Source organism: Ciona robusta, chromosome 10 (genome assembly GCF_009617815.1).
Source record: "Ciona robusta chromosome 10, ASM961781v2".
Lineage (NCBI taxonomy): Eukaryota > Metazoa > Chordata > Ascidiacea > Phlebobranchia > Cionidae > Ciona > Ciona robusta.
In genome coordinates, this window is record NC_143244.1 from 6,934,726 (window position 1) to 6,962,710 (window position 27,985).

Consider the following 27,985-nt stretch of genomic DNA (forward strand, 5'->3'; position numbering starts at 1 on the left):
TACAAACACATGATACTGGTATCATGCGCTGGGGTAGAATCTCATTTTTGTGAATTTGGCAAAAATCTATTTTTTTTTAATTTTGGTACAAACAGATGATACCGGTATCATGCGTTGGGGTAGAATTTCATTTTTTTGAATTTGGAAAAAATCATTTTTTTTGAACTTTGGTACAAACACATGATACCCCGGATACCCCGGTATCATACGTTGGGGTAGAATCTCATTTTTTTAACTTTGGCAATAAAAACATTTTTTTAATGTTGGTACAAACACATGATACTGGTATCATGCGCTGGGGTAGAATCTCATTTTTGTGAATTTGGCAAAAATCTATTTTTTTTTAATTTTGGTACAAACAGATGATACCGGTATCATGCGTTGGGGTAGAATTTCATTTTTTTGAATTTGGAAAAAATCATTTTTTTTTAATGTTGGTACAAACACATGATACCCCGGATACCCCGGTATCATACGTTGGGGTAGAATCTCATTTTTTCGACTTTGGCAAAAAATCATTTTTTTTTTAATGTTGGTACAAACACATGATACCGGTATCATGCGTTGGGGTAAAATATCATTTTTTTTAAACTTTGATAAAAAAATCAACTTTTTTGAGTTTTGGTACAAACACATGATACCGGTATCATGCGTTGGGGTAAAATCACATTTTTTTAACTTTGGCAAAAATCTCATTTTTTAAAATTTTGGTACAAACACATGATACCGGTATCATTCGTTGGGGTAGAATCTCATTTTTTAACTTTGGCAATAAAAACATTTTTTTAATGTTGGTACAAACACATGATACCGGTATCATGCGTTGGGGTAAAATCTCATTTTTTTAACTTTGATAAAAAATCAACATTTTTAGGTTTTGGTACAAACACATGATACCGGTATCATTCGTTGGGGTAGAATCTCATTTTTTTGACTTTGTCAAAAAATCATTTTTTTTTAGTTTTGGTACAAACACATGAAACCGGTATCATGCGTTGGAGTAAAATCTCATTTTTTTTACTTTGATAAAAAATCAACTTTTTTAAGTTTTGGTACAAACACATGGTACCGGTATCATGGGTTGGGGCAGAATTTCATTTTTTTAACTTTGTTAAAAATTTAACTTTTTTGAGTTTTGGTACAAACACATGATACCGGTATCATACGTTGCGGTAGAATCTCATTTTTTTGACTTTGTCTTTTTGTTGACTTTGTCAAAAAATCATTTTTTTTAGTTTTGGTACAAACACATGAAACCGGTATCATTCGTTGGGGTAGAATCTCATTTTTTTCGATTTTGACAAAAATCGCATTTTGGAATTTTCGTACAAACACATAATACCAGTATCATTGGTTGGGGTAGAATCTCATTTTTTAACTTTGATAAAAAATCAACTTTTTTGAGTTTTGGTACAAACACATGATACCGGTATCATGCGTTGGGGTAAAATCTCATTTTTTTAAATTTTGGTACAAACACATGATACCCCGGATACCCCGGTATCATACGTTGGGGCAGAATCTCATTTTTTAACTTTGGCAAAAAACACATTTTTTTAATGTTGGTACAAACACATGATACCGGTATCATGCGTTGGGGTAGAATCTCAATTTTTTGACTTTTGTAAAAAATTAATTTTTTTGAATTTGGCAAAAAATCATTTTTTTTAATATTGGTACAAACACATGATACCGGTATCATGCGTTGGGGTAGAATCTCAATTTTTTGACTTTTGTAAAAAACTAATTTTTTTTTACTTTGGTAAAAAATCATTTTTTTTAATATTGGTACAAACACATGATACCGGTATCATTCGTTGTGGTAGAATCTCATTTTTTTTTACTTTGGTAAAAAATCATTTATTTTAATTTTGGTACAAACACATGATACCGGTATCATGCGTTGGAGTAAAATCTCATATTTTTAACTTTGATAAAAAAATCAATTTTTTTGAGTTTTGGTACAAACACATGATACCGGTATCATGGGTTGGGGTAGAATTTCATTTTTTTAACTTTGATAAAAAATCATTTTTTTTAATATTGGTACAAACACATGATACCGGTATCATTCGTTGTGGTAGAATCTCATTTTTTTTTACTTTGGTAAAAAATCATTTATTTTAATTTTGGTACAAACACATGATACCGGTATCATGCGTTGGAGTAAAATCACATATTTTTAACTTGATAAAAAATCAACTTTTTTAAATTTTGGTACAAACACATGATACCGGTATCATGGGTTGGGGTAGAATTTCATTTTTTTAACTTTGATAAAAAATCATTTTTTTTTTTAGTTTTGGTACAAATACATGATACCGGTATCATTCGTTGTGGTAGAATCTCATTTTTTTGACTTTGGAAAAAAATCATTTTTTTTTAATGTTGGTACAAACACATAAAACCGGTATCATTCGTTGGGGTAGAATCTCATTTTTTCGATTTTGACAAAAATCGCATTTTTTTAATTTTGGTACAAACACATGATACCGGTATCATACGTTGGGGTAGAATCTCATTTGTTTAAATAGTTTCATTCATATAGCACTGTATTACAATTCAAAACAAACCAAATGTACATATTATTATTGTTGTTTATTGAATCAACAATTCCTTTCGCTCAGTGATAACTTCACCTGCATCAAGATGATATTGAAATAATAAAGTGTGAGATCAAAATAAACAGTTTAAAACACCTTCTCACTGAGTGGTTGACTCTTATTCCGTTCAACGCCACCTAAAATCTTTAACACTCCCCCCTTCCATCTCTTGTTCCGCTTTATTGAATAAAACAAAATAATCACCCACAAAGTTACATACATGGTAACTCGTAATCTGGCATAAGGTGTATGAAACAGAACACCCGTGTTATAAACAGAACACCCGTGTTAAACATAGGCTACATAAACTCGAATTGGTAACAACTACGGCTTTAATATTAACTTACCATCGTTATCCATTTCGTTAAAAGGCAGCTGATCACTGGGATTTCTAAGAACGATTTAAAACTTTGTTTAATATTTATTGACAACGGAATATTTTGATTGCCAACGATATGCCCTAAATGTTCGAATATGAATGCTGCAAGCGTGTAACCCTTGATAAGCCATTCTCTTGCATTTGGCGCTTGGAAATTTTTATACTTTTTTTAGATAATTTGTTGGCATTTTAAAATTACAATTCTATAGAGTCTTAATTTTATATCAACAACATATGTTGTATAAAACAGCACATCAACTACTAAATATGCACTGTATACTCACTGATTATAACGACGGTGTATATACCCTGCTGCCCCCAACGCAGTCCTTACCCATCCATGGGAAACCGTAGAGACTTGAAGAACCACCAAGAGAAGAAGAGCAAAAACCATCTTTCGATCCATTTCGTTGAGATTTATCTGTAATAGGCTACGTTGGTGATTATGTGGCCGATGTGGTCGCCTTTTATATTCTCAACAACCAATAATTCTACTGATGATAATCGCTTGAATCGCCTCCCAGCGCCAATATCTTCCAGGAGGCATTATTCCTGTACTTAAGTTTCAGTAATCAGAAACCGGTTTAGTTCTTACTGCTATTGAGCTGCCACCGACAAAGTGGGGTTCAAGCTCCACAGTAGGCTATACAGTAAGACCGGAACTATACTTTAAACAACAATACTCTATACTGTTGAGGTCTCCATTGCATGCCAGTAAATACAAGTTTTTGAACTTTAAAGCGTATAAAGTTTGAGTCTACAAACATATGCCCGTTAATAAATATCAAGAAACACTTCACCAAATAGCCTGTTTTTTACATGTCACTGTTAAAAGCATTCGGTGTCAACACAGTTTCTTGTTGAACGTTTTTATGTTTTAACTTATTAACCTTTAGAGCGTGATCGTTGGTTACTTCTGTGAAACGACCGTGGCGCTATGCGCTATCTCAGCAACTCCAATACCGGCAAGTAACGCCGCTTAGTTCTAGTTCCTGAATATAAGAGCTAAGATGAAACTTCCTGAAGAGTTCTTACGATTTTTCATAAGTACTGGAATATTCGGTTCCAGAGAAACAATATTTCTTGCTGCTTATCAGTGGAATTATTGGTTGTTAAGAATATAAAAGGCGGTCACACCGACCACAATCACCAACATATTCCGATCAAGACAAATCTGAACGAAATGGATCGAAAGATTGTTTTTGCTCTTCTTCTCTTGGTGGTTATTCAAGCTTCTGTGGTGTCCGCCGATTTGTTAGTCAGACCAAGGCCACTTATTAGACATCTAAATGATAAGTAAGTATATCTAATAAACATGACACTGATTCGAGATTGAACAAGCACGGTTGTAGTAGACTTGATATATTCAATTTTTAACGTTGTTTAGAATGTCGTGAATTTTAATAACATATCGGTGGCAATTACTATGTAAATAAATATTAAACAAACTCTAATGAACAAACTTAAATTTGCTATTCTAGTGACCAGCAGTTTGATCACGAAATGGGCAGAAACGGTAAGTTATAGCCTAAAGTGTTGTTGCGACTAATTCAGTATTCTGTATCGACATGCTGTTTTAACCCTATATGCATTATAAATGTATTATGTTTATAAATACCTAGTAACGTAACTTGATTTATGCCCGCATGCGTGGCTGGAAAACCACAATCGTTATAACACAGGTGATTTGTTTCATACACCTCGTGCCAGCTTATGAGTTACCACGTATTTAACTTTGTGGGCATTTTTTTCTTTTTATTCAATAAAGCGGAACAAGAGATGGAAGGGGGGCGTGTTAAAGATTTTAGGTGGCGTTGAATGGAATAAGAGTCAATCACTCAGTGAGAAGGTGTTTTAAATTCTTTATTTTGATCTCACACTTTATTATTTCAACATCATGTTGATGCAGGTGAAGTTATCACTGAGCGAAAGGAATTGTTGACTCAATAAACAACAAAAACAAATTATTTGCGCTCCTTTTACAGCGAAATGTATGTGTTAGCTTAAACACCTTTCATTTGATTAGTAAGACCGAAAAGCAAAACCTAGAAAATCTTTCTTTAAATGAAACCAATTACAGTATTTCACAAGAATATAAATCTGATGTTTGTAAACCGAAAATGTAAATAGGCTTACCACGACAGACGTGTATGCAATATTATAAGGTGGTGGTGGTAGCAATTCCAATAACAAACCTAAAACTCCACACTAAACATTATTACTACACCATTGATGTTTTCGTTAATGTTTTATTACAAGTAATCACAATATGAAAAATTGAAAATACAATCAAATGTAGGTAAGATAAAAAAGATATAAAAAAGAAGAACTCGTAATTTAGTTTTTTGGGATTAAACATTAAAATTTTTCATACCTGTATTTCCAAAAAGAAAAAAACGCGTTTTAGGAACAATAAAAACAGTGAAGAAATTACAAGAAAAAAATTTTAGTTTGTCAATTTTATAAATGTACAATTAAAATAGATATACATGTTGTCATCGCGATATGAAGAGTTGAAGAATCAAACTTAAGTAAGATGAAGATAAATTATGAAAGATATAAAAATAAAGAAATAGATGGTAGGCTACAATATTTACAAATAAAGAAGAATATTCAACAAATACTTTCGTATCTCATTGTGATTGACACAGGTTTTATTGGAGTAAATATTAAAGAAATGCTGCATAACTGTATTTTACAAATTGGGAAATATTTTAAGTACAAATAAAACAGTAAATACATTACAATGAAAGTATTTTAGTTGATAAATTATCTAAAGTACAATTAAAATCAAGGCACAAGGTTTATTGTGTTCGATACAAAAAGGATTTGAATTGTGGATTTGAATAAATGTGACAAATATTATCACATTGTATAATGTTGAAGTAATCTGTTTAGCATCAAACCTATTTAAATAGGGCCAAGTTATATTGCGTTAGGCAAAGATGATTGCAGATAAAACATTAGGTTGCCTAAATACATCACCAAATGTATAGTGGAAGTAAAATAAAATACACCATGTATTTATTTAAATAGCAACCATAGAATTGTGGAATAATTTAACTTCAGTTTCACCAACAACACTCCACTTGTCAGTTTGATCATCGTAACATTCAATTGATTTCACAACTTTATTCCCAGAATCCAGACTACAATAAACAAACCTAATGTTACTCCTAGAACAAACAATGTTGACCAAATAATATTTCAAGTATTTACCCTCCCACTACATAAATCATGTGTCATCATCAACATTGTATTTCTCAACTGATTTAAGAGTTTGTTTTCCATCATGGCCACCTAATGATCAATAATGTTAGTATAAATATTTCTGGTGTAGGTAATACTTTCATAATATAGGCTTTAATTTAGAAAAAATTAACCGTTTTTTAACGTGTTCTCATTTATCATTAACAAAAACTTAAGATTACAATTTTTTTAATTATTTTGATATATTATGTTTTTTCTTTTGCGCAAAAGTGTTAATAACTTATGACCATATAATAAACAATAAATATAAATACATTAGAATGTTTTTATAATCTGTATATTGTAAGAATAAAATAAAAACAAATAAACTGCCATAATATGACTATTTTAATTTTCAGATTCCAACAACTAAAGTTGAATGTTACGGAATCTCATCTGTTTATTTTATACTGAAATATTTTATAAAATAAAAAGTTATTTACAACCCACCAATAGCATAAATAGCATTGTTAAACACCACAGCAGCAAACCAACGTCGTGGTGTTTGCATTGAAGCAACATCTTTCCATTCATCTAATGATGGATCATATCTTTCAACTGAAGATAAATACTGGGTACCATCATGTCCACCAAGTGAATACAATCGATCTGTATAATTTATAGAACAGAACTTAGATATATCGATACACTTAATCTAACATTATATAAAGTTTAATTATGTCTTCAATATTAACCAAATAATATTATTTCATTGGGAAACGTTAATAACCGCTAGCTAATGATAATCAGATTAATTTTAAACTGTTTAAGTAACAATGCATTTTTAATTTAGACCAACAGTTTTTAAGCTTTTATGTTTACTTGGTAATTTGGTTCTGCGAACTATTTATTGCATGCATTTTAACTCACCTGCAAAAGATAAGGGGATTGTTAATCACACACTAACTAAGTGGTGCTAGAAAATATTCAAAATTTTTAAATATTCAGGTGAGAACAAATCGTTGATTGTGATTAACAGGTCAAACTTAAGATAAAAAGAAAAAAAAATGATTAAATAACATACCAACATTTTCAAAAAAGCATGTGCGTGTCCGTTTAATAGTACTTGCTCAAATGGAGTAATATTAATTATAATAACTAACCATTGTGAGCAACCAAACAATGACTACTTCTGGCAAACTTCATTGGTTTAAGTTGAATCCACTTGTTAAGTGGAACAACATAATATTCTCCGGATGAAACTTTTATCTTATTCTCATCAGCTCCACCAAATACAAAGATGACACCTAGGTTATAAATAGTTTAGTGTGATTAATTATACAAACAGCAATTTGAATTTATAATATCAATTATAAAGAATATCCAACAAACACCAGGTTTTCATTTTGTTTATAAATTTCCAAAATATCTTGATAATATAAAAATGTAGGCTTACCATTTATAACAGCAGCACTAAACACAAATTTCACATAGCAGGCATAAACAGTTAAAATGAAAGATTTTATGCACGGATCCTTGGTTAATAAAACCTATCACGTAAACTTACAAAGTTTTCAAGTAAAGGCAAACTTAAAACATAAGGTCAGTTTTGAATACTTTCAATAATAAAGTTTAATAATAATTGCTACATTATTCAGACCAAAGTAAATAGATATACAACAAGTAAGGACAGCCATTGTTTAAAAACAATAGTCAATGGACGCCATCTTGTTCTCTACATGAGGTGTGAAATGCATGCATCAGTATGGGTGCTAGACGAATATTTTAACTGCTCTTTAGACCTTTATTCATTATTTGTTTCAACAGTTGTATTATAGATTACGGAAAACTTTACGACCCATCAAAATTGAAAATAATTGATTTTACAAGTCAACCAAAACTTTAGCATTTGCTTTTTAAACGTAAATATATAAAATTAATGCAATGCTGGTGCCAAATTTTAAATAATATACAATTGTGTAACATAAATAACCCAAACATTGCCCAAAATTGAGCAAATATTTTGGTTTTTGCTTGTAAAGTTCAACAATGGTTAAGCGGGAAAACATGCGGGAAACAAGATGGCGGCATTGTACTTGCTGTTATCCATTTTCTTTGATTCGGACATCAAATTGAACTTACCATTTAAAACAGCAGCACCAAACACGAATCTCTTGACATTCATTGAAGCTACCTTCTCCCATTTTAAAACTTTTTTCTTTAATTTCATTCGATAAACAATGTTAGTTGCTGTTTCTTTACCATCAGTTTGTAAACTTCCTGCAAGATGATACAGAACATCATCGATGACAACAGCTGCTGCTGTTGATCGACCAACTGGTAAATCCTAAAATAAAGATTGATTTTAACTTAAACATTATTTAGAGAAAAGTTTATTCATTACACTAAACATATACAGAACAGGGGCATTTGTACAATAAAGCACAACTAACAGCACAGTGAACAATTCCCTGTATAATCAGTTCTAAATTTATAAATATTTATGCACCATATGCTCAACAACACTCATTTTGTTAAATTATTTTTGTAAAAAAATTAAGTTTTACCACTATTATTTTTGTATTATGAGTCACATTTAACTTACTGGAAGTTGACTCCATTGTTTTGTTTGTAAGTCAAACTTTGTTACTTTGTATAAACTTTCTGTACCACCAAGTGATATGAGGGATTTCTCTGAATAATAAAACAATGCAAAAACATTTGAACAAAATGATTATACACTAAACAATCCTTATAAGAACATAGATAGGTGCTGCATCACCTTAGAGCAGTGGTTCTTAGAAGTGGGGGGAAAACTTTCCATTTTCTGCACAACTGTGTTAAGTAAGCTGTTTTATATTTCTTTAATCGCATTCTTCTATTATTGTAATGTATTAATTTAACAAAAAGAAGGCGCCATTTCTGTTTGAAACTTAAATAAAGGTTGTGCTGCAAAAAGTCCCCTGCCCTAGAGATTGCATCACACACAAAACTATTTAGTCCTAACAAATGACAGTGGTCAATTTTAAAAACTACAACAATTGATGTCTTGCAACAAACAGATTTCTTTTAAGTCAAAACTGAATCTTTCACTTTGTATGTTAGTTTGTCCCCATATTAGGAAAACACTGAAATATAATATCACCATTCTAGTACTCTACTGAATATATGGTTGTCGGTTGATACCCCATAATACTTACACAAAAACAAACGCCAAAATATGACAATATAAATACAAAACATAGTTAAATATTTTAAACACCTGTATAATATAATCGACCTATTTCCTTTGCACGTTGCACCAAAGCATCGTGGAACACCCAACCCAGATTGTCCAGTTTTTGAACAAGAGGCTAAAAATATAAAAATTTGTTTATTATTATCAGTAATAAATGATAATATATGTTTATTATTCACCTCAACAGACACTTCATCTTTAAACATCATTGGAGATACTTCACTAAGATTCACAAACTTGAAAAGTTGACTCAAGTAACTTTCATTTGAAGCCAAATCAAACTTCACCCAGTTCATAACAGCAGTGTAAACCAAATCTGGAGAAACCTGAAAAAATTATGTTACATTGTATGGTAGACTTTATTCAAATTAAAACACTTTTCTTCTATTCTATTGAAACTTTGGCACAATAGCACAAGTATTAAATTAGCACACTCACCATTTTCATTCTAATTCTAACAATAAATAGACATTTCAGCCAGTGATAATTTGGTAAGACCAATTTATAATAAATTGTTTTACTACACAGGAAGAATCAATTACGAGTTTTTTAAAACGTTTTAGTCGGCTAAAATAACAATACCAAACTGTATGCCCCACATGTATCCATAAGGCTCACAATAATTATGCTATACACTCTACTTCTATGAAAATATTTATATGGCATAGCTAATATATTCTACAATCTACCTTGCCATGTGTCAATTGTAATAACTTGATGACACCATCTTTTGAAAGTTTCTTGAATTGATGACCAGAAGTAACTTCTTGGTATTTTTCAACAACAAAGTTGTTGAATTTCTCAGTTAACTTAGGAATGGTGAAACGGTCGGCTAAAGCTTGAATTGTGAAGCAATTTTGTTGCGTGACTGTTGTCAACAAATATTCAATGCAAAGTTTCTTGACAGCTGAAAATACATTATGTATAGCTACAGTGTTTTAGAAAAACAAAATGTTATACATACAAAGCATTTGTAGGAAATCAGAAACTGCAAGAAGGTCGCACACATTGTTGGTGTTGATGTTGATTTTTCCTGTGTACATAAAATCAACAAGTTTCTCCACACTTTCAGCATCTACAGCTTGAAGTTCCACAACATCTTTATATTTTTCTTCCATCTGTATAAATATTCTGTTAGTGACTGATTAGTATTATTTTCACATTGCAACATTTTAATAATGAACATATCTGTATCAAAGAAATACCAGTAAATGTATTTAAAAAGTTTATGTAAAGATAAATGTATAAGAGTTAGGCGCTAATGGTATTCCATCTTACACTGCAGAACCGTACATAAGTAATTATTACCTCAGTGTTAAACATGGTGTCGAAATATTTAGAATAGCAAGAAAGAACCATCTTGTTTGCTGGAATGTTTTTCTCTCCAACACGAATGATAATGTCATTAAAACGACCATCTTGTCGTGACTTGTTGGCAAATTGAAGAAGATCAGATGCATGATCAATATTGTGTGTTTGTTCTTTAACTGAAGATGTTCCACTTAGTGAAAATGATGTTTCTGCCATTTTACATTTAATCTACAGATTAACTAAATCTGTAATAGGCAAATATATATATTAGGGGTTAAGCAAAACATTGATTAAATTTAAAACCTGAATGAGCTGCATCTGTGTAGCCAACAACACCATCATTTGGTATATTTTATAAAATGTAAAAATATGTGTTATTACCAAATACCAATCCACAAGTTACTTGACTGCAATAACGCTGTTTCAGTTATTGGCTGGGCTACTATTTTTATTTTATTTAGTCCTAAGTACTATCTAGTATCTATTAGATCAGTGGTTCCCAAACTTTTTTTTCACCCGGCGCCACTTGAGCTATTCAAAATGTTTGCGGCGCACTTAGCCAAAGGTCTTAGAAATAAAAACGCATTTTTACAGTTTTATCGTGTATTTTAAGATTAGGCTCGTTTAAGCATATGAAACTTAAGCATATGAAAAGTGTTGTACCACAGTCTGGACATGATTATTGCAAACCGAAAGAAATAATTGGCATTGTTACGTAATATACAAATCTACTGTACAGATAGAAATGCGAAAACAAACTTTTTAAATTTTATTATTGAACAAACACGTTGGATTTTTATATAAAACAACAATTTATATTGCAATAAAATATTAATACAAATCAATTATCTCGACCATGCTAAATTGGAAATGTTTCTGCAAATTTTCACGGCGCACTTGACGAGTTGCGTCGGCGCACTAGTGCGCCGCGGCGCCCACTTTGGGAACCGCGGTATTAGATAAAACAATCAAAAACGGCAACGCAATTCTATCTTTAGTTATGTAACTGACTGTTGCATCTTACCCTACTGTACAACTTTAAACAATACCAACTAAATTCTACAACAGGTGTCTTTTCAATTATTAAGCTTAAACACAATTGTTAAGCTATCACTACTTAAAGTGGTATTGGTGTTAAAAAGAGTATATAGGGTTGTCCAAATTACCAGCCAAACATAAAAAAAATTGAAAAAAATCCACAAAAAAATAATCATCCAAAAAGTAACATACTTAGTAACTCGTAAGCTGGCAAGTGGTATATGAACATCCAGGTTATAACGACTGTTGTTTTCCGGCCACGCGAGGATAAAGTATGTTACATTTATTCAAAGATAGTCAATTTAACAATTATTAAAACGGTTATGCAAACTCTAAAACTACCGTGCAAAAACAAACACGCCAAACGTTTTTAAAGTACTCCTCAGTAATACGAACGAACACTTTTAAACTCTTAAACGGATTGCGAAAACAGGAACTAACTGCTTAAGTCTACGTCTGTATAGGAATTGTAGTTTAAGCGAAGGGGAAATAAAATTTCGGGAAACCACCCCTTCGAGAAATTGGTTTCGAATGAATTGAAGCGTGTCTCATGTTACATTGTGAGATACGTAGTTCTCTGTATGCTGAACGGGCTGAACAAATTATATTAAAGCGCTGCCTGGTTTTATGTTTTAAAATTTATTATCGGTTTCAAGAAGTAAATCTTTTCGTTTTTCCAGTTGGTCCCATTTTGTCTTCTTTTGCGCTGCCGCACATTTTACTTACTTTGCTTGGCAGTAAACCGAGTTGTCTGTTATCAAGATAGAACAGTTTACTTCTCTTCCTTTTGTTTCCCTTTCCACAATTCAAACAACACATTGGAGACTACTGGGTTAAAGCAATTGTTACTGTTCCACCCAAGAACATAATATATGGATATTCCCACAATAGTAAAAATAGAGAAAACTAAACTAATTTTATCCTACTGTACTCTGGTACTAGCATCAAGCTTTGATCTCATCCTCTTTGGACCTACTGGCAAACGGTCGCATATATGTTTTCCCATTTGTAATCACAAAAATCTTAATCAAGAAAAAAAACAAAGTGCTTGTATTCGTGTATTAAGTTAGATTGAAGAAACTGGATCATTTTAACGAATGATTTCTACAACTCTCGGGAAGAGAATAATGTTGGGATCATTCCTATAGAGGGTTGGCGTGAAGGTCCTGCAACAAACAATGTTTGTAGCATTCAGTGAATGTATGTAGAAGCTACTGTTGTAAATAAATGGTAATTTTTAGGATGAATATCCAAGTTTCTGGTATAAAACAGCAGTTGTATACATTCTTTCATGAAGTGTTATGAAGAAATATATAATCTAATCGTGTTAAATTAAGGAAATCAACAACAAAATGACAATCATTTTAACATACTATGGGTAAAATATATATCTTATTCTAGGTTAACAAGAATGACCTTGAAACTATACAGTATGACTTTTGGCCATGCAACCTTATAAATGTTATACGATTTAGTTTTAAATTGGATTTATGCTTTACAAATAACTGGTACCAAAGCTAATTTAATGTGTAAGTAGGTATACAGCAGTAGTTAATTCACTTACTATGTCGCATTCTAATCCCGCTGTCAACGTGATCCAAAGCTCTCTCATCACGAGGGATAATAAGTAAGATGGCAAAGTCGCAATCACCTAATTTAAGCTGAAAAATAAAGGGCATATTCTGATGTTTTATTTTAAAATATGTTATGCTAAAAGTACAGCGTGATGTTAATAAATGAAATGTGAAGATTTTATAATCGAAAAATAAACCAAATTTGATGTTAGGTAAAGTAAGAACTGTGTAGAAGATATAAAAAAAGGGTATAATCTGGGGTGTATAAGCCACCTGTGCACCCCCTAGTTGGCGACTATTGTTAAATTTACACCTCTAAACAAAATACTTTGGGTGCAACAGCCACGCTTTTTAATTGACACTTTTTCCCACACTTTTTATTCACAGCAAGTTTTAAGAACTGACGTTTTGCTGTTGATTCTTTTCCCTTCGTTCTTTAAACAACATGACCCTCCCATCATTTTTATGGAAGTAAGTAAAAATTATGTTATACCGATTTATACTCGGGAAGAAAAAGGAAAGGAGCGTTAATCTCTTCAGTGCCGATTGGTTTCATGCTGCCATGGATGAGCGCAATTTCAACAATGGAATCGGTGAAATGTATCAATGGGTTTGCTGGGGTGATCTCTTTGATGTAACCCATTGAAAGGTGGAGATGAATTTGTTCCAAACCAAAGCCCTAATTATAATGCATTGAGTTAACCCTTAAAGGAATTTAGAATGCCTTTAGGAATTTAGAATTTAGAGGAATTTAGAAAAATATTTTTCAACGTTTTAATTAATATGAATACAATATTGAACTGTTATTTCTGAACTGAAAATTATGTATTAACCTGGTACTCAAGGTTTTCAAGAAACAGAGGAGCAGAGATTCTGATGGCAACAACTTTCCACATGGTTTGTTTTAAATCGGGGAACTGAATGAATGCCTTCTCCATGTCTTCAGTTGAAATGAAGTAAGTCTGGAAAAAAGAAATTATGATGTTTGTTCGGAGCTGTGGCACAGTAGTTAGCACCCTGGCTCTAGCCTGAAAGATATCTTGAAGGCTTAACCCTGGTAATTGATTCAAAAATCAAAGATTCAAAATAATAATTACATTATATACCCTCAAAGTACAGCGAATTAAACAATCACCCACAAAGTTAGTAAGTTACATACGTGGTAACTCGTAAGTGGCAGGAGGTGTGTGGAACAGAACACCCGTGTTATAACGACTGTGATTACCCAACACGAAAGGATAAATAAACCACATTTATTCAATAATATAATCCACCCGTGTTCATATTAACCCATCATCATTTCAGCCCCCCATCTTGAAAAATTGCCTACCACGAGAGGATAAAACTACATTTATTCAATAATGAAACCACCTGCACAGCAGTTTCGCACGTGATGGTGCATGTTCTGTTACATTTAGTAAGAAGTCCAATCTCTCCAATGATATTCCCGGATCCAAGAAAATCTTCTTCCTCCTCGCCTTTTCTGTTTAAGATATGGAGGTTAGATTAAAAAAGTTGTCAGACTGTAAGATTGAACACAAATGTGAAATTGCCAACAGCATTTTTCCAAAATTTGTAAAACAACTTTATTCTTATTTGGCAGTTCCCAACAGCAATTATTTCTTCTGTTTAAACATTAGGGTTAGGTTGAAGAAAATAGACAGAGTTGGAGAAATCAATGTATAATTGTCAGATTTGAATAGTCAGCGTAAAATTATTGAAATTAAAAAATCTTTGAAACAACATCACCATTTTTTCACAAATTAATCAACTTTTCCACTTTTAAACAATTTTTTACTCGGTTTCAGGGTCTTGACTTGATCCTATTTCAATAGGCTTGTGGTTTTCTGATCCAAGTCTTAAGTGTTGTATGTGGCCATGTAAGGAACCGTATAACTGAAATATAAAAAGGTTATATATATATATTGTAGCTAACAGGCATATATATAAAAGTCTGAAAATGATTAAATTTTTATAGTTTTTTAATCAAAAAAAAAGAAAAAAAATTAACAAAATTTAGAAAATATTTATTTTTGTGAATAGGTGCTTTGAAAATTGACCAAAAAATACTCTAAAAAATTGAAAAAAATAACATATTTTTAAAAACAATGCCTTCACTCCACCTTAATCATTCCGTATACAATGATGTGAATGCCATCGACCAAGTCATCTTCCTGCATTATGATGTCACCATAATCATAATCCATACACACAGCATTCAGTTTTACATAATCAAGTAGATCGTTGTTGTCTGTGGAACAAATACTTTAACGAACTTACATTTGTAAAAAAAAACCTAATATCTTAAAAGTGTATTAAACAAGTAATCTTGCAGGTGATTGATTTTTTTAGTTTTCCTTGTGGGTGATATATATTGTTTAGTTTTTGTTTTGGGTGATATATTTTTTTTTTAACTTTTTTTTTCTGTATTGCTGATAATTAGAACAACCAACTAGTGACCACTAGACAATGAATGAATTTTAAGTGTTTTGCTCAAAAACACAATTCAGATGACAGGTTTGAGTTCTGACACAAGTACTTTTACCCTCTTTTCGGTATATAATAATTAAGCCAATCTTCGTTACTGTATCTAAACAAATAAACAACAAATATGCAATGTAATCTTTTGGTAAAGAAGCAGGCATGTTAACCACTGTGACCCACCACATAATAGTATTTTGCTTTATATTATCAAACCTTTTATCCAGAAGACATTTTCCAGCAAGTCCTCGGGAGGTGGAGGGGCAACTGTGGATGGGAAGTCGGTTTGTCTCTTCAGTTTGATCTCTATTCCTCTTTCAAGCAACTGCATTTCATTTTCGTCTAAAACTCCCCCTGTTAATAACGCAATATGTTTTGTAATCATTTTTACTTTTTCTTTTTTTAGTTGTACCATACATAGGAAAATACAGACAATCGTGATCTATATACGAGCTGTTATGTTTGTGTTAAACCTAACTAGAAAATCCATATTTCATATTTTATAATGTTCTAAAAATAGTTACGTACTGAACCATAGGTGGCCTAAGCAAAACATGAACATAACTCTGTTTTATATAAAATTTACAGCATAGTTGATTCAGTGAAATAACTTACCTGCACACAGCTGGTGTATGGCATCGCGAGAATGGTTGAGAATCGTACTCACTGCGTTCTTTGTTTTGACACTGATTGCAATACCAGGGTGGTCACGTTGTAGCAATCCTGTAAACAACAAAATCAAATTAAAATTCATGAATTTCATCTGTTTTTCCTTGCGCGGTGGGGCAACGACATAACATAATTTAATACTTATATTTTCGAAAACAAAAGCGAACATCATGTTATTTAAAAACAAGGAAAAGGGAATCAACATCTAACCAACAGTTGGTAAAACACACTGTAAATAAAAAGTGTAGGAAAAAGTGCCAAATAAAAAGCGTGGCTGTTTTTAAACTTACTATATTAAACCTCACCCATTTCTCTTGTAACTTCTAATCTGTTCTTATCTGAAGCTTCCATAAGCTTAGCTTGTATCTTACTATTTTCACTAATACTGACGATAAGCTTGTTCACTTCTTCCTCAGCTGTTATGAAGCCCTTACCCACGTTGTAACCAAAACTCAATCTAAAGCGAACAACACGAACAAAAGTTATAAAATACTGTATAATTTTTTTGTGTTGGCCTACAGTTTATACATCGCTTGTTTTAGTTTATCTATAATTATTTTGCTTCTTTTTACTGTAAAGCTGACGTGAAGAAATCAACTTCTTATACAAAGACACATATGCCCTCAATAGTAGCAGCATTAAGTCTAGTACAGATATCCTCTGCTCTAGTGGTGAGTGAACTAACACTGTGCTATAGCTCAAGACCCTGGCATGCCTCACTCAATAACTTCACCCATAATATAATATATATATATTTTATATATCTTCTTGGATACAGTAGCAAAGATCAGGTTAGTTAACACAAAAACAAAGAGAAGGGAATTAGCAACAAATAGCCTTCGTTATACACACGCTGTGGGAAAAATTACTTGAATAAAAGTATCAGGTAAAAGGCATGGCTGCTAAACCCACAACCATATAGAATAGAGTTGCAAACTCACTTTTGTAAGATTGTGAACCACGCTTTTTTTAATAAAGGAGTACCATTTTATACATTGGGGGTAAATCCCCTATTCATCTTTGTTAAAAAGGTAAATATACAAAAAAGGTTAAGAACCCATGAACTAGAACCTCACCCATTAAATTTCAAACTCACTTTTTGTTGATAAGTTTGTTGATAAAATCCACCATCCTCGGCATGATAGTCTTAGACAACCGAAGCAAACGGGTTGCTCTCAACATTCGGATGGTTTTTGTAACTTTGCCGAACTTTATAACTTTGGTAGTCCTGAATGGTGAAAGCAATTTTTACCCTATACTACCAATTGCTTTTGATTTTGTAATAAAACAAACTTTAATACTTTTATACATTCCAGCAACTTTCATGTTTTGCCCCAAAACACATGCACTTATACTGTAAGCAGCGTCAAGCCTCGAACCTGTAGCCTCTGGTCTAAAGTCGGGTGCTGTAACCACTGTACTACATCAGATTGAGGTGTTTAACAAATACTTGGAGAATTACCAACAATTAATCAAAAGGTAAAAAAACACTGAATGAATGAATTTGCTTTATCTTCGCTTGGCGGAAAACTAGAGTCGTTATGACCCAAATGTTCTGTTTCATACACCTCGTGCCAGCTTACGAGTTACCATGAATGCAACTTTGTGGGCGATTGTTTATATGATAATTAAACCATTGCATTACTTGACTGTCTTGACAAGATTTCCTGTGTTTCCCCCGCTGACCAACACAAAATCAATTATAAGTTCCACAAAGCAAATGATAAGAATGAGAACATCAAACTGGTTCCATCGACTCTTAATGTATTGCTTGTTACCCAGGCCAGCCAACTATAACATAAAGGTTTTTGTTATAACCTTTTATAAGTATAGTAGAGTGGTGGAAGATGGGGCATTTTTTCATTCTATTTTCTCATTCCATTTGGTAGTAAACAAAGAACATTCAAAAAAGCATAAAACCGTATTCTCACAACTCCCATATGTTAATTGTTTAAAACACAATCTTGGATATTCTGTTAGGGATGTCCCATCTTTCCTGACCCTACTATATTAATATTGGTTTGAAATTTACTTTTAGATGTAAAATACAACTTGATAAAAAAGCTGTTTGAAGATATGCAAGGTATGTTTATATACCCAGCAGCAAGATACTACTGTAAAACGAAACTTTATAAAAATAAATGAATGAATGTATGTAACTTAATTATCCTCGCACGGGCAGGTTAACAACAGTCATTTATCACTGAATATAGTTGAATTTGAATGGCCTTCACACTCAATATCAAAATATATCAGAAAAAAGTAGTAAAACCAAATTATTTTAGTTTGTGTCGATTCCTCACCTTTAGGCCAACCTCTGCGCAGTAGATGAGAATAAACACTCCGTTCGTTAACTAGAAATAAATATATTTGTTACTTCCTCTATCAGAAAAAATGTAAATTGTCTTTCAACAGCTCATCTGGTAAAAAACGTAATGTATTTCGGACGTTTGGTCTGCCATACAGCAAGACTTCATCAGGGAATGTAAACTTGAAACGTCAAAAATAAACTACTTTCATACTAGATGAACCGTTAAAAGATTAATTATTAATACCTACTTGTTATGCGGTGAATGAAGATGCCACCAATTTAAAAGAGATACAATATTATAAGTTCCTGTATTGGTCACAATGTACGGAGACTAATGGTTTAATGTTTGAATGAAAACTTTGTTTGTCTTCCCAAGGACACATACACCCACAATGGTAGCAGCGACGAGCCTTGAACCCAAAACTTCTGGGTTAAATGCAAGCGCGCTAACCAATTTGCCACAGTGGTGCGCTCTTGTTCACCTGCAATGCAAGCCACCAGCTGTCAACATTCTCCCAAGTCTCATCCACCATGAAGTCCAAGACAATCGGAACGATATTAATGATGATAATGCATTGCATCATGATCTCAAACTTGGCTCCAGTCACAAGCCGGAAGATCTTACGAAGCTGACGGTTTCTTAAGATAAAAGAACACATTTAAAAAATTAGTAATGATCTGGTGCTACAAAAACGTAACCAACAAAAATCAAGTCCAACCACTAGTTATTCATTGAGAAATATATTTCGCCTAAATGGCATCGTCAGTCTCTGCAAAAGAAGCATATAAAAATTTAAAAAATTAGTTTTGCTAAATTTTACCATTGATTATCGGATGAATGACTGTAACCTGCTTGTTCTCGTGTGCCAGGGCAGCGACAGTCTATAACACGGGCGTTCTGTTTCATACACCTTGTGCCAGCTTATGAGCTACTCCATATTTAACTTTATGGGTGCATATTTATAACACAATTTAAACAACCCATTGTTAGATGATAGGATTTATGGCCCGGAAATGCCAGAAATGCATGTTTGCTAGTAAATTAAAAAAACCATAGGACTTAAAGAAAATTTAAATTGACATAAAATGGAATTTAATTGGGACATTTTGGATATTTATCAGTAAACTTTTTAAAAAAGACAAAAATGAATATATTTTTGCATTTTTTACGGCTTTTTAGAGCCCACCTTGGTGGAACGAGACTGTTAGTTTTCCTGCTATACATCCAATCTTCCAACTTTCCCTTAATATGCGGAAGAATTCCCGTCACCTCCCAGCTCTTACGGATGACGCTTATATTAATAAACTCTCCTGGTTTATCAGCTGCAGTATCGGCTGCTGCGATAAGAACACGAGCCTCTTGATCCGTCAGCATCCCGGTGCTGTATTGCTTTCCATATGACATCTGGGAAAATAATTTCAAATTTAGCATCAACAGAAATATGTTAATTTTTTTTATTTTTCTATAAATTTTTTTATTTTTTTTAGTTAAACCAAAATTGGATTTAGGTACAAATGTTATTACTTACAGTGGCGGGCATTTAAAGGATAAAAAATATCTTTCAAACCGATAAACATGCACAAAGCAAAAACTATTATTAGCACATATACTAGACAAAATTCATTGATATTTATGTATCTTTGTAACTTTATTTAAAAAGCAACATTGGTGTGTAACTTGTACAACGTTTTAAATACATAAAGATATTGCTAAACTGTTCTCTTACTTTAAGAGCAGTGATCATTCGTAGTCTTGCCTCTTCTAACAAATCTTTATAAGTGCTGTCCATTGCAGAGTTGATCTATGTTTTATAAAACCGTAAGTAAAACCTCATATTTTATAGGTGTAAACATGGGGTGAAGTGTAACCAGTGGCCCAGTCAGAAAAAAAATCAGGAGGGGGGGTTTAATAAAAAAATAATCCTTCTTTTTTAATTTTTTTCTTTTAATTAATTTTTTTTGGTTTAAAAGGGAGGGGGGGTCGCGACCCCCTAAACCCCCCCTGGCTGCACCACTGCGTGTAACCCTGCTGTTAGGTGTATATACACCCAAGCAGAGCCACAGTATATTGCATTCACCACATAGAACTTAAAACCCTTGATACCAAAATAAATTGCCATTCAATCTTTATTACAATATGCAATACATTAGTTTACTACAAAGAAACAACAAACCTGCAACTGCTTCTCTTCCGTTCCATCATCTTTAAGAGACACTGAACCTCCAGCAGCTACAGCCCCCGCCTGTTATTTAATTTCAAAGTTATTTTAAAGCGTCAGATTTGGCATTGTTGTTTTAAAAATAAACTAAAAAACTACCTACAAAGTATCATTCATGGTAATTCTTAAGTGGTATGAAACATTACACCCATTTTGAATGTGGACAACCTATTAGTGTCCACCGGGTTGAAGTAATAGCCATTAGGCGTCTTTCCAAAAGACATAAACCCCACAATGGTAGTAGTGTCCAACCTCAAACCTGATATATAAAAATGCTCTTACTGTTAAGGGATTTTTTTGCAAAAGGGGACTTTAGCATGGACACACACGCTCAAATGAAAATAAAAATAATGTTATGTTACCGTAGGTAAATCCTTGTACGGATATTCGACCATTGTCATTTCTTCTACCATGCTCCATTTAGCATCAGCAAGGAAGCGATCATACTTAAGCACGCCAACCGAGCGTTTAAGGTCGTTTTGGATTCGATTCACTGCGTTCAGCATGCTTACTTGTTGAGCATTCGTGATATCAAGCATTCCTATAGTTGGACAAGAAACATATTAAAATCATTAGAGCTGGAAAGTGGTAAAGTTATGATGAAGAATGAATGACACATATTTATCTTCATATGGATATGGTTAAGCAAACATTGTATTAAATAATTTTTCAACGGGTCATCTGTTTTGTCGGAAATACACTTTTTTTGTCATATCAGATGAGCCGTTAAAAATTTGTTTACATTATGCCTGGTGGCAAAAGTAACAGCATAGTATTCAGAGTTGGAAGAAGGGTAAATATATAAGATAAATGAATGGATAAATATAACATATTTATACCAAGATGGAGCAGAATCTTTGATACTGATAAGAAACAACAGTTATTATTTTCTATAAGTTACTTCATTCGTGAATTTAACTTATTAGTGGCCACTAGGTCGGAACAAAAAATCAAAAGTGTCATGTAGCGTATCAAGTGCGAACAAACCTAATTTCTTGAGCACTGCTTCAATGGTACTTGCATTAATGAAAAGAGTCAGAAACACAATCCCACCAGTGTGCATCAGTATCTATGTAATTAAGTTAGGTATTTAAGAATTAAGAAAATAAAAGATGAATACAGCTAAATATAAGGAAAAAATATTCAAAAACTGATTGGCTTATAGGCAGATAACAGTGGTTGCTTAAGAGACATAAAATACAAGTACTTTTATAGACTATATATTTGTCAAAAATATATTATATGTACATTTTATAGACTATATATTTGTCAAAAATATATTATATGTACATTTTATTGACAAAAAGTGCTATTGCATATTATTCTATGCAGTGTTTGCTGATCAAAATATTATTAGTTTATCGTAAAAGAAGTGCGAATTAAATAAGCAGAAAACTTATTAATTAAATTGTACGTTTACCAAGATCAATTGTGTGTATTTACCTTTTGAAAAATCTTGTCAAATTCCACATCTGAAAATAAATTTGTGGTAAAAATTGATAAACAGGTATTTCCAAAAGATTTGCATACTTACAAACCGTATGTATTTCAAATGAATACGTCAATTTAAGAATTCCGACTTAAATAAATAAATAAATAAAAATACCTTTTGTAGGGTCTAGATCGTCTAGATCATCATGACCGTCGTCATGACCGTCGTCATGACCGTCATCAAGTGAACGTTTATGATGTACGTGGTTCACCGATCCAAAACTTGTTCCGTATGGTTGGAGGGCTCTGTGGTAAATATAATAAAACTAGAATTAATTCTATTTGAAAAAGAGACTGAAGATGTCATTTAGGTGAAATATATATCTCGACAATCCATACAATCAATATAACAAGGCTGTTCTGTTTAACTTGATGGGAACATTTTTAAGGTAGGATATATTTATGTCTGACACTTAAATACTTTAGACAACCCATAAAAACCACTGAATTGTATCAAATTTTGTTAAGTGTTTTGCCGAAGGACATAGACACCCACAAACATATCAGCGACCAGGCTCGCTGCCTCTGGTCCTAAGTAATTAATGCAACAAAACTGGACAAAATTTTAATAAACCAATCCATTTTAAACACTCACCCAATGTAGCTGTTGAGGTAGATGGCCAATGTGAGCCCGACAGCGCCACGCAGACCACCCCATGTCATAACCAGGACATGACGCCAATTCAGATCAATTCCTAACCTCTGCATGGCTGGGAAGAAGCAGAAGATGCTGACAGCTCTGTGGAGAAAAGTTGAGGTGAATAATCCATGTGGTACTTACAACAAAAAAATGAAAAAAAATGAATGATATTAAATGAATTGACGAAGTTTAAATAAATAATTGAGAGTAAATGAATAAACGAATAAATGTAATTAAAAGATTAGGAATAAATAAAAAGTAAATGAATGTAATGACCGTCGCTTTAATACAGGTGTTTCGTTTCATACACCTTGTGTCCGCTTATGAGTTACCATATATAGCCTTTTAACAAAAAATTTTGCTTAAAAAAGTGTCGAAAAAGTTATCTAAACAAATTTTTTCATAAAAACTCCCATCTTACCTAATAATGGTGGTCCCTATATATAAGATGAGAAGATGGCCAACATCCAGAAAAGTTATTTCTTCCATATGGTTAATAATGATAATCCCAACAATGACGAAGATAAGGGTGTTCGCCAAGTAAGCGAGCATCTCCCAGAATCTACATAAACAAGAAAGGCGAACATTGGCAGGTATTGACACAACAGAACTGTTTTTCAAATAGGATAACAGTTATAAAATAAAAACAAAACAATAGAAAACTGGCTGATGGCAAAAACCTACTAGGGAAAAAAATGCCAAATAAACCCCCTGCCCACTTTTGAGTTACCACGCATGCAAATTTGTCAAATTTTTTTCCTGTGTGGCAGACGACTTAGACAAAGTATTAACGACCGTTGTTGGGGCAATGACTGTTAATTATCTCGAAGATGCACATGTTCCTAAATTAAGCATTAAAATTGGTATCCAATTGCTACAATGCAAGCGACCTAACTGCGCTAGATGCTCTAACAAGCAGTATTAAATATAAAATTTTTTGGTAAAATGATTTTTTCATTCGTTAATATATGTCATTCTTGTATTTGTTAAAAGATATCCTGATTTATATTTGCCAGTAGTTTAATGTTTAAGTATTTGTAAACTGTACTACTAAGATATTATGCTTTATTTTTAATATTAATATTTTAACCTGTGCAAAAAGTGGTCGACTTGTGGAGTAATTGAAGCTCTGTCTAATGCTAAACCAAGTGTGACGACTGCCAACACACCCGAGGTCTTGCACTGTAATTCAAAATTAGATAAACGTCTTGAAACTTGATAACATTCAAATTAAGTTAAGAAGTAACCTTGTAAAAGTATTCTGATCCAATGTGAAACATGTAATTCCGCACAGCGGATACAACACTAGGGGAATTTATAATCGGTAATTTCCCTAAACGAACAAAATCCACAAGTTCTCACAAAATACAAATTTCCAGCAAACTTCAACGAAATATTTACGCTATAAACGATAAAAATAGACCTAGCGCTCACCACTTCGCCCACGTAAAACGTAATGTAGGTAAGACTGAGGGTGACGGTGATCTCAGCTAAAGCATCATTGTAAATCTTCTGCAAGATGAAGCTACCAGTGCGAGCCACCAACCAACCGATCAATGGTCCAAGTAAAGACTGCTGGACGACCAGTAGAATGGTTGACCAAGCTAAGGTTAATATGAAATGGTGATTCGGGATCGTATTTGTACGGAAATGGGCCTTTTTACGTATAGTACTTTTGGATAAGATGCGACACCTTTACCACATAATATCCTGATCGCGATTTAAATAATTAACAACGGTCTATAGAAGTCATAACGATGCGGTTTTATAATTCTTTGATTGTTATTTGTTTACTACCGAATGGAACGAGAAAATAGAATGAAACGGTGTCCCATTTTCCCCACCCTAATATAAGATTAAATTTAGACCGAATACATACTCGTCAAACTATCGAAGTAGGGAGTCATCGACTTTAGCAGCTCAAGGAATATTTTAAACACGACGATGGCTGCACCGTCGTTCAGTAAAGCTTCTCCTTCAATAATGGTTCCAAGGTATTTCTGACCACCTTAAAAATAATGGTTTGTTTAAGACTCTTTACCGTAACTTATTTGTAGTAACTCTTTACTCTCGAAACAGAATTCTAAATATTATTGACACGATGATACCTTTTACCTATACAATTTATTTTCCAAAAATAAAATACATTTCTTCCGATAAATTGACCAACTGGCCCACACTATATAAATCCCCTTAAATAAAATGAATTTGATGAACCCATTATACACATTTAATTCCCAAGTCGCTATTATTTACCTAAGTCCTTTAACAAAGCTACCACTGCCACGGGGTCTGTAGCACTGATGATAGAACCGAATATAAGGGCAACGTAAACCTTCACTTCGAAGTTGCCGATGTTTGCGACCTCAGGAATACACAGCGAGAGAAAGGCGGTCAACACGGTTGCCATTAGCAACCCGGGGACGGAGAGTAAGCTTACGTGGCCGATCGACCTAGGTGAATGAATGAGACTTATTTATTTATTCTGGCGTAGCGGGGCAACGATGCTCGTTATAGCACGGGTGTTCTGTTTCATACACCTCGTGCCTGCGTTACGATGTATGTAACTTTGTAGATGCATATTTTGAGAAAGGTTTTAATGTGATGTTTTTTCTGTTTTGTGTATGGCTGATAATTTGGACAACCCATTTGTGACCACTGGGTAGGATCAATTGCCGTTTAGCGTCTTACCGAATGACACAATAGTGGCCATCATACCCAACCACCGTGCATTTACTACACAACTAAAAATCAGCTTTTCAATTTTATCGCTTATTTAACACAAAACAGACCTCCAGAAAACGTGATGGTCTATGACGTAGGCAGATTCGAAAATGACGACTGGTAAAAATACGTGAAGGAACAACTCTGGATCCATTTCCCTTATAAGGTATGGTTGAATTTCCTGCAACGAATAATATCGTCAATGTCTTTGTTTGCTGAAAAAGTAAAAATGTCGGAAAGGGGAAAAGGTACGCTGCGTGCAATTTTGTGTAATAACGGCTAGACCACTGTAGTATTGAAAGATCGTAACTTACTAATCCTCGAAATTTGTTAAAACGCGGGTGTTTTGTTTCATACACCTCGTGGTCGCTTACGAATTACCAAGTATGTAACTTTGTGGGTGTTTATGTTTTACGTTCCAGTTACTATGTTTAATCCATTACCTCAGGGTATTGCACGCCAATAGCTGCGACCACCATTCCTATAATAAGCAAGAACACAGTGTACGGCAACTTCATCAGACTTCCCCATTTCCAATCGCCAACAAAAGTTGCCCATTTTCGTAATAATATTCGAAGAACGGCTAAATAAAACCGGTTAAAAATTAAAGTATTTTAATATTTTAGACATATTTTAAGGTATACATTTGATTTTTTTTAATTTCGAAAAGAAATCTTCTGACGGTATACACATTAGAAACATACAACATTTAAATAAACGTGTTGGCTTATATTTTGACATTTTGAACACAATTTTACCTCCGAACCCGCAACTTCCAAATATAAACAAAATATGATATGGATGATTATGCTCTTGTTGCTCAACAGCTTCAGAATGATCCTCCTCGGTTGTATAGGTTAGGTTACTAGTAGTCAGTCCAAGGACGCTTGAAACCGTAGAAAACTGAGACATTTTGCACCAACTTGATTTTCTAACCGATAAAACGGGCGTATTTCGTCACGCTGTCGATCTACGACAGGGCTCTTCTCCAGAAACTGCAAATGGGCTAAAAACGATCACTACATTTTCTTTCCAGTAAAAACTAGAAAGAAAAGGCGTTCATGCGATGCTTCCAAAACTTCAGTGGAAAATAATGAACAAAAAATTCGGTTGTATTTAAATGAGTATTGACTTTTGTCCTCAGTGACGTTTCAATGGTAATTTTTCAATTCCTTTGTTACGTCATACCCCGTTGTTATGGGTAACTTAATAAAAATAAATCAGATTTTTCTTGAACATTTTCTTGTTTTGATAAAACGGTAAATAAGAAATATGGAAGAGCCAGGTAAAAAAAAGTTTGGAGACGTCGTTTTGAACATAAAAGTAAGGAAATTTGCTGTTTACTTTAAAAATACGTATAAAAAAATTAATAAAAATTAGGCGTAAAAAATTTAAAAAAATTTGTTAAATAAAAAACCCGGAAAATGTTTAAACATCTGTCTTGGTAAAAATACGTACACATTTGTTTATATATGACTGAGTAATAACATTTTTTGCCTTTTTTAACACGCAGAAAGTGCACAACATACTCGACCGGGTGGGCGCTGATATTTCTACGTTAAAACAACGAATGAAAAAATCGAGTGAGATACATCATCGAAGCAAAACTGAATCCACACTTTCTACAAATCAAAGGTTTAAAGCTTAAAATATATTACAAAAAGCAACGCGTACTCGGACTTTAGAAAATAACATTGAAAGGAGCTCCGAAAATTAAATTTAAAAAAAAGAAATTTAAAGAAGTAGGTGTGAAATTAAAACGTTTTAATATTAAAACTATTTTTTTAAATATTGTTAAGCTGTTTTAAACTGTGTTTTTTTTTTGTGCAAGGAAAAAATTGAGAGGCGTAGAGCTATGTGGTTAAAAAATCACCTTAATCGTTCCTTGTTTACTGCCAAATGTGACGATAAAGTAGAACCAAACATGTCCCATCTTACCCCAACCTACTATATGTTGTATATTACCCTATACTTGTTTAGGGATTCTACGATCGGGTATACCGGGGACGTAAAAGGCGGAGGCGAGGGTAGTACGGCACAATCAAGTTTGCAACTTGAGACAAAACCAACCCATGCGTCAACATTCAACAGTTCGTCAATTTCACTTGCTGTTACCGA

General features: G+C 33.0%; 2 protein-coding genes and 2 long non-coding RNA genes across 5 annotated transcripts; 1 reads left to right on the plus strand and 3 right to left on the minus strand.

Annotated features, from left to right (window-relative positions):
• Window positions 1–2,579: 2,579 nt before the first annotated feature.
• On the minus strand, window positions 2,580–3,433 carry LOC149730290 (uncharacterized). 2 transcript variants are annotated; one of them, XR_016385874.1, is made up of 4 exons: window positions 3,267–3,433; window positions 2,951–2,994; window positions 2,708–2,780; window positions 2,580–2,639 (listed from the first exon to the last, which is right to left on the minus strand). It is a non-coding gene; the product is annotated as an uncharacterized LOC149730290 (long non-coding RNA). The 2 variants fall into 2 exon arrangements; XR_016385873.1 differs by having other exon boundaries at window positions 2,700–2,780.
• A 529-nt stretch (window positions 3,434–3,962) lies between these two features.
• LOC149730291 (uncharacterized) lies at window positions 3,963–4,949 on the plus strand. The gene is made up of 4 exons (XR_016385875.1): window positions 3,963–4,278; window positions 4,464–4,498; window positions 4,751–4,831; window positions 4,892–4,949. It is a non-coding gene; the product is annotated as an uncharacterized LOC149730291 (long non-coding RNA).
• A 262-nt stretch (window positions 4,950–5,211) lies between these two features.
• LOC149730292 (kelch-like protein 12) lies at window positions 5,212–10,986 on the minus strand. The gene is made up of 11 exons (XM_089886948.1): window positions 10,718–10,986; window positions 10,374–10,527; window positions 10,099–10,316; window positions 9,589–9,735; window positions 9,434–9,524; window positions 8,777–8,865; window positions 8,314–8,518; window positions 7,335–7,478; window positions 6,682–6,840; window positions 6,202–6,282; window positions 5,212–6,131 (listed from the first exon to the last, which is right to left on the minus strand). The coding sequence occupies exons 1-10, from the start codon at window positions 10,934–10,936 to the stop codon at window positions 6,218–6,220; spliced, it is 1,491 nt and encodes a 496-aa protein (XP_089743074.1). The 5' UTR covers window positions 10,937–10,986; the 3' UTR covers window positions 5,212–6,131; window positions 6,202–6,217.
• A 1,812-nt stretch (window positions 10,987–12,798) lies between these two features.
• Window positions 12,799–27,884, minus strand: LOC149730293 (sperm-specific sodium:proton exchanger-like). The gene is made up of 30 exons (XM_089886934.1): window positions 26,626–27,884; window positions 26,311–26,450; window positions 25,936–26,048; window positions 25,400–25,596; window positions 25,023–25,151; window positions 24,578–24,747; window positions 24,234–24,325; window positions 23,565–23,705; window positions 23,099–23,242; window positions 22,619–22,749; window positions 22,456–22,484; window positions 22,000–22,081; window positions 21,375–21,553; window positions 20,968–21,036; window positions 20,521–20,595; window positions 19,981–20,198; window positions 19,276–19,432; window positions 18,786–18,836; window positions 18,128–18,273; window positions 17,579–17,710; window positions 16,788–16,939; window positions 16,429–16,536; window positions 16,030–16,167; window positions 15,456–15,583; window positions 15,131–15,228; window positions 14,704–14,815; window positions 14,166–14,294; window positions 13,826–14,011; window positions 13,323–13,419; window positions 12,799–12,924 (listed from the first exon to the last, which is right to left on the minus strand). Exons 1-30 carry the CDS (start codon window positions 26,777–26,779, stop codon window positions 12,863–12,865), a joined length of 3,759 nt encoding a protein of 1,252 aa, XP_089743060.1. The 5' UTR covers window positions 26,780–27,884; the 3' UTR covers window positions 12,799–12,862.
• Window positions 27,885–27,985: the final 101 nt, after the last annotated feature.